Consider the following 7,589-nt stretch of genomic DNA (forward strand, 5'->3'; position numbering starts at 1 on the left):
GATGGTCAAGCTTATCCCAGGGGCACAGCTACCAAGAAAGTCCCAATACCCATTGAAACCTGCCCAGGCGGCAGCCATTTCCAAACAAGTCCGGGCATTACTTGATAAAGGGGCTCTTGTTAAATGTGAGTCTCCATGTAATACTCCTTTATTTCCTGTGAAAAAGAAGACACCCAAGGGTGAACCGGAGAAATACCGAATGGTCCAGGACCTTAGAGCAGTAAATGAGGCAACAGTCCTGGACACCCCAATCGTGCCAAATCCGCACACACTCCTTTCTGGCGTTCCACCTTCTGCCAAATACTTCACGGTGATTGACCTAGCCAATGCATTCTTCAGTGTTCCGCTGGAACAAAGCTGTCAATACCTGTTTGCCTTCACACATGAAAAACAACAATATACATGGACTGTTATGCCCCAGGGGGCACAGAATTCCCCAAGCCAGTTTGCAAAAGCAATGAGTATCATCCTTGACCCCTGGCAGTCTGACCATCCAGAGGTTGTCCTACTCCAATATGTAGATGACTTGCTCCTTTGTGGAGATGATGTTCCCACAATAGAAAAATGCTCTCTGGATCTCCTCTGTTATCTTGCAGATCAAGGATGTAAAGCGTCTCTCATCAAGCTTCAATTCTGCCAGCCTACTGTGATCTTCCTAGGCCACTGCCTGTCACATGGCACCAGACACCTCACTCGTGACCGTGTCAGGGCAGTGTTGGCCATTCCACCTCCAAAGAGCACAAAATCCCTACATGCTTTTCTAGGCCTCATCTCATACTGCAGAGCCTGGATCCCTGAGGCCTCTCTGCTCATGCAACCCTTGTATGACGCTCTCAAATCAGACCCCTTCTGCCTGTCACCAGAGGCACTTGACAACTTCTACACTCTTCAGCGAGCAATTGCCTCTGCCCCTGCTCTTGGCCTACCAAATTATGACAAGCCTTTCAAATTGTTTGTGTCTGAAAGACAAGGCCATGCTACAGGCGTCCTCACTCAACCACATGGTCCTGGCGGACGTCAGAGGCCTATTGGGTTCTTCTCCTGTCAACTGGATATCGTAGCCAGAGGCACCCCTTCCTGCCTTCGTGCTGTCTTCGCAGCTCAAGAACTTATTGACTGTACTGGGGACCTAGTTCTTGGTCACCCTCTTACTGTTTTGGCACCTCATGACATTTCTGCGATAATTAACCAAGTCCAAATCAAACATGTCACAGCTGCCAGACACCTTCGACTCCAGTGTCGTCTTCTACTGCCTGACAACGTCACCCTCCAAAGATGCCAGGTTCTCAACCCGTCCACTCTTCTGCCACTCCCTGAGGGGGGTACCTATTATGGATTCATCATGGATGAAGGATATATCCTACTCCTTACACACACCCTGGCGAAACTGCTACCCAACTTGCCTCCCTGTGACGGGCCTGAATATGCTTTTTGCACCATGTGGTACAAGCCAACCATCAACCCTGAACCTCGCTATGAGGATGAACTTTTCCAGTTGGTTGAGATAACACTCACCTTACAGGACTTCTACTATGATACTGAAGGTAACAGCATGGCTTTAGTCCAACTGCCACACGAACTTGAACATCTGTACCATCATTGGGACACAGCCATTCCACATGTCCCTGTAACCAAGTCAAAGACTAAGTCATGGGGTGATCTTGGGCCCATGGCAAAATTATGGGTCACCATGAATGATTCACAACTTCAAGAAATAGGCGTTGCCAAGTATCCATCAACTGAACGTGAACATATAAGAGCATGGCCACGTTACTTTCTGGAAGAAGAATTTGAAGACCTGGTCATACAGCATGACTATGACCCAGAAACCCCCCATGACTGCTTTGAACAGATGAAAGTGGAAACCACACATCTACCAACTGTGCATGAGGATCCACTAACAGACCCTGACATCACCCTGTTTGTGGACGGCTCCAGATATGCTGATGAAGAAGGAAAATATCATACAGGATATGCCGTCACCACAACAGATGAAATTATTGAATCATCATCACTACCATCAACAAAGTCTGCACAAGAAGCTGAATTACAAGCTCTAACTTCAGCATGCAAAATTTCAGAAGGAAAGCGCGCCAATATCTATACAGACTCAAGATATGCACTGGGCGTGGCTCATGACTTCGGAGTGATTTGGAAAACAAGAGGATTTCTTACTACTGCCGGTACACCAGTCAAGCACAGTTTTGCGATCAAGGAGCTGATGGATGCCCTCCTACTTCCAGAAGAAGTGGCTGTTTTGAAGATAAAAGCACATGGGAAGTTGGACTCAGATGAAGCAAAGGGCAACCATCTAGCTGATCAAGCTGCAAAGCAAGCTGCAAGAGGACCACAGGAAGTGGAAAGAAGAGTGTCCGGAAATGAAGAAATTCCAAGAAATGAAGAAATTCCAAGAAATGAAGAAATTCCAAGGAATGAAGAAATTCCAAGAAATAAAGAAATTCCAAGAAAAGAAGAAACTCCAAGAAAAGAAGAAATTCCAAGAAAAGAAGAAACTCCAATATTCACTCTGCAAACTCTTCCAACTGACCTAAAGATCTTACGAGAACAACAGGCTGCAGTAGCCCCTGAGGAAATACAGAAATGGAAGAAGAAAGGAGCAGTCCTAAAAGATGGAGTATATTACAACAACCTCAGATTCTGTCTCCCTAAGAGTTTGTACCCAGCAGTTGTTCAATGGGCACATGGCCCTGCACACTTATCAAAAGATCTGATGAATGCTCTTGTACAAAAGTACTACGAAGCTCCTGGAATTACCACGCTAACCAATAACTACTGTAAAGCTTGTGTCATCTGTGCCAAATGTAATCCTGGGAAAACAGCTAAAGTCCCCTCGAAGCACCTGGCTAAGCCCATGTATCCATTCCAAAGAATCCAGATAGATCATATCCAGATGCGAAAGAGCGGCAATTACGAATATGCACTAGTGATAGTGGACATGTTCTCAGGCTGGCCAGAAGCCTACCCAGTGATTAACATTACCGCCAAAACAACAGCACGACGTCTACTTACAGAAATTGTGTGTAGATTCGGATTGCCAGAAGTCATTGAAAGTGACCAAGGTCCGGCCTTCACAGCATCAGTTACCAAAGAAATTTGGACTGCTCTAGGAGTAACTCTTGCTTTTCACACCCCTTACCACCCACAGAGTAGTGGTAAGGTGGAGCGTATGAATGGTACCTTGAAAACTAGAATGCTAAAAATGTCACAAGAGACAAAAATGCCCTGGCCAGAAAGCTTGTCAATAGCCCTGTTCAGTGTCAGACATACACCCAGGGGAAAGCCCTCATTGTCCCCGTATGAGATTCTATTTGGTACTGCACCCAGGCTAGGTTGTTATTTTCCCCAACAACTACAGCTTCAGACTGATGTTTTGGTAGATTATGTGACTGAACTTGCAGGTGCCTTAAACAAAATCCATGCCCAAGTTTTCTCTTCAATTCCAGATCCTGATTCTGACACAGGCAACCACAGTCTGCTACCCGGTGATTGGGTCCTAGTCAAGAAATTTGTGCGAAAACACACTCTGGAACCAAGATTTGAGGGACCATTCCAAGTTCTCCTGATCACCGCTACCTCTGTCAAGCTGGCTGGTAGGCCACATTGGATTCACGCCTCTCACTGCAAAAAGACACCTGCTCCAGAAGAAGCTGATTCCGCACAACCATGTACTTCTGGTACCTAATCCCCTTGATTGGCCTTCTTAAAGCCCAGCAGGTGGCCATAACTAAAGATGCTAGTGGGTACACCTTCTGGTATAATTCATCATGTACCCGTGTGGCCACCTTTACCTTTGATTACTGTGATATTGTAGATTGCCCATTCCCTAAATCACAGATTCAAGCCATTTATAAAGACATACCGCAAGCAAAAGACCCCTACATTTGTGTAGTTGATAACCAATGGGGGCATAATTGTGATCATTGGGGGGCGGCGGGATGGAATACCGGGCCTGCCTGGGGTTACAAACCAAAAAGTGCTTTATCAAAAGTAGATGATCATGGTAGATCCCTCCTCCAAAGAATGACTTTAAGAAAGCCTGGAGGAAGTACACCTATGAAATTAGTATTAAATATTGAACATCCTGGCCCAGAGGATGCTGGCCAATATGTAATGGGAATGTACTGGAGAAGGGGTTCCTACAATAAACTAGGACATTTCTACCTCAATGATATGTGTCACTCTCCAGAGTGGCAAGGGGCTGTACATATGGTCCCAAATCCGCTGAAACCACACATCCAGTCCTTTAGAGACATGATGGCCATTGCTAACCCTACCTTTGAAGATACCATGGCCGCTGAAACTGGATTTAATGACATTAATTTGTGGTTAGAGTGGATGAGATATAATGCCAATAAGCATAATCGAACCGCATGTTATGTATGTGGTGGTGCCCGACCTCACCTTGGCACCGTTCCCCTAATCCTCCCTTTAGAAATAGAAGAGTGTTTCTTGAGTCTTTTCGCCTACCGCTATGATTTTAACAGATCCCTCTGCGAAACATGGACAGCAGAGTACCCTATCCTAGTAGGAGGTGTTAAACCCCCAGATGGAATTACAATCTATAAAGGTAATTACACTTGCTACACCATGTATGATGGGATCGGTAAATTTATGGGTAACTTTTCCAAAGGTTATTGTGCTACCTACAGAACTGTTCCTGTGCACCTGTTACAACACCATACTAGGTCACTAGGCGATATTTACTGGTTGTGTGGGGATTTACAATTAAGGTCTAGACTGGAGTCTGAGTGGTGGGGAGAGTGTACCTTAGTCAAAGTCATCATGCCCATCCACATTATTTCTGATAATCATCCTGACACTCATAGTCCGGCACACACATCAGCCAGAGCCAAACGGGAAACCCCAGTGAAAGGCAGTTTTGACCCACATGTTTACATAGATGCCATTGGGGTACCTAGGGGGGTACCTAATGAATTTAAAGCTAGAGATGAAGTTGCAGTGGGGTTTGAATCACTGTTCACTATAGTCACTGCCAATAAGAACCTTAACTGGATAAATTATATCTATTACAACCAACAGCGCTTTGTTAATTATACCAGGGATGCCCTCCAGGGTTTAGCCGAACAATTACAAGCCACATCCCAAATGACCTTCCAGAACAGACTGGCCTTAGACATGATTTTGGCTGAGAAGGGGGGTGTATGTAAAATACTACCCGACACCATGACTTGTTGCACTTACATTCCAGAAAACACAGGCCCTAATGGTAAGGTCACTTTGGCCATAGAAAAATTAAATAAACTCTCAGAAGAGTTAAAAAAGAATTCTGGGGTGACAGATCCCTGGGAAAAATGGTTTGGTTGGATGACTGGTTGGCAAAAAGCTTTAGTTCATATTGGTATGGCTCTACTAATTTTTCTTTTTGTTCTCGCTCTTCTCGTTTGTTGTGTCCTCCCATGCCTCAGAAAATTCCTACAGAAGACTGTAGACCAAACGACACCAACCTTTACTCATCTGGAAATTGGTGATCAAGATCTTACATCGCCCTGCATTCCGCTACAAACTCTTCCCTATGACGCTGAAGTGCAGAAATTCTAGGGAGGGACCAGCTTAGGGACAGCATCTGTCAGTGAATGGTAAAGACCCCGTGTGGAGAAGTGGTGGACAAGCCACCATGGGTCACCCATGGGAGTGAAGTGTTCGAGAGCCATGCTGACGATGAGTTAGCCTACTAGGGTCAGATTATGGACAGAATTGCACTTTGCACTAACACCAAAGTAGCGGACATGGGGTTTTATGTGTCTTTGGGCTAACAAATTTTCTGATACTAACAAATAAAGTTTATCCTTTTTAGCAATTAACACTCTATAGGGGGGACTGTTGTAGAATTATTAACCCCCTCTAACTTATATCCATTATTAGGCCCCTTATAAACTATATAATCCTTACTGGGCCCCTTTTAATACTATATTCTCATATTCAGCTCTCATGCCTCGTAGTTTAAACTTTACAAGATTCCTTTGTTCGTAGAAACAGCATGTCAGCAGAAAATGCTAGAATCTTCTGATTCAAAGAACACACTGTAGCAGATAGTATTGATAGAGTGTATAATTGCCAAAGAGGCCTTGAGAATACTGAGGATACTAACCTTGAAAGACTAAAGGTACCAGCTACTCTTTATGGATAGCTGCCAAAATGCCCCCTCCCATCGAAAGAACTCCTCGTGCTAGCAAGATGGCGCTGAAATCTGGAGGAGAACTTTATGACGTCAGTTATGATGTAAGACGTAACACCCAACAGGGAGGGCATTTAACTAACCACTTCTTCTCTTAGCCAATTGACAATGTTTCCTCACTTTTTTATCTTGATTTTACAATGATGTAATTTTATCTTTAAAAAGGACTTGCAAGCCTGCTTTGTTCAGATGCTAATAAATTTCCTGAAGTGCTTTTAACCTGAACTCCGTGTGTCAGTGTGAATTTACTTCTGCGTATACGCAATTTAAACATCTCTAATTTGGACAGGAACAGATAGTCATTCAAACTCCTTTGTTTGCTTAAAAGATTCCTTTATCACCATCATGTATGGTTTTCTTCCTTTATTCCTTTGAAGATTCTCATACCATTAGGATCTACTATCAATTCCAGACTATATTTAACCCCAAGTGGGGTGAGAAGCCTGCTTTTCATCTACGTTTGTGAGTTTGCTACTAGCACCACAATTTACACATATATTTTTAATATGCTATGATATATTTTTTATCACTCTAGATTCGTACTAATTCTTGTATAGAATTTATCTGCCCTGGATCCAATTTTCCAGGTTGTACTCGTTACTTTATATGTTTTTTGGGTGGTTTTCCCACTTTCAGTTTGTATTTATCTATTTGGTGTTAGTGAAGCAACACCTGGGATCACTCAACTTGACGTATTGCCACTCTGTCTTTAGTGTATATACTTTTTGCTTTATCGTGTCCTTGGACTCTCACTGATTTGACATACACATATTCACTGGCAGACACAGATACTCTCACAGGCGCACACACACACTCACTGACTGGCACACAAGAACTCAATTACAAACACAGACTCTCACTGATGTGACAGACATTTACAGACAGACAGACACATACAAATCCACTGACAGACACACACACATTCACTGACAGAAATACACACACTTACACATTCACTGACAGACGTACAGACATTCACTGACAGACATACACAGTACACACACCCACACATTCACTGCCAGACACACACACACTCAAATTACTAATATTATTATTTTAATTTAGCCACCCAGCCTCCTTACATTTGGGAGAGCTGGAGTGGATCTGTCCCTGGGGTCCAGTGGGGCTGCTGTGACGCGGGGGGCTGTGAGCACATTAGAGGTGGTGAATCTCTTGCTCTGCTCCCTCGTGATGTCTTATTTCGGCTCTTGGCATCAGCAGAAGGCGCATGAGGGAGCAGAGCAGAAGGATTACAGCTCCATCGCCATATCTGATGTGCTCACAGCCGTCCGCCTCAGGGGTACATAAATTGCTTTCTCCATAAAAAAAAAGCACCAGGGACATCCATGCAGGCACTTTGGGAGCCAGCCTT

General features: G+C 44.2%; 1 protein-coding gene across 2 annotated transcripts in view; it reads left to right on the forward strand.

Moving 5' to 3' along the window:
• Nucleotides 1–5,966, forward strand: part of LOC134585855 (uncharacterized) — a 10,380-nt gene extending 4,414 nt beyond the window's left edge. The window contains exons 1-2 of one of the 2 annotated variants that reach the window (XM_063441332.1): nt 3,161–3,173; nt 3,465–5,966. In XM_063441332.1, the coding sequence (XP_063297402.1) occupies nt 3,685–5,580 (1,896 nt within the window). In that variant the 5' untranslated portion in view covers nt 3,161–3,173; nt 3,465–3,684 and the 3' untranslated portion in view covers nt 5,581–5,966. Of the gene's footprint in view, nt 1–3,160; nt 3,174–3,464 lie in introns of those variants that run through there. The other variant, XM_063441331.1, reaches the window with a different exon arrangement.
• Nucleotides 5,967–7,589: the final 1,623 nt, after the last annotated feature.

This window comes from Pelobates fuscus, chromosome 2 (assembly GCF_036172605.1).
Source record: "Pelobates fuscus isolate aPelFus1 chromosome 2, aPelFus1.pri, whole genome shotgun sequence".
In the NCBI taxonomy this organism is placed as follows: Eukaryota; Metazoa; Chordata; class Amphibia; order Anura; family Pelobatidae; genus Pelobates; species Pelobates fuscus.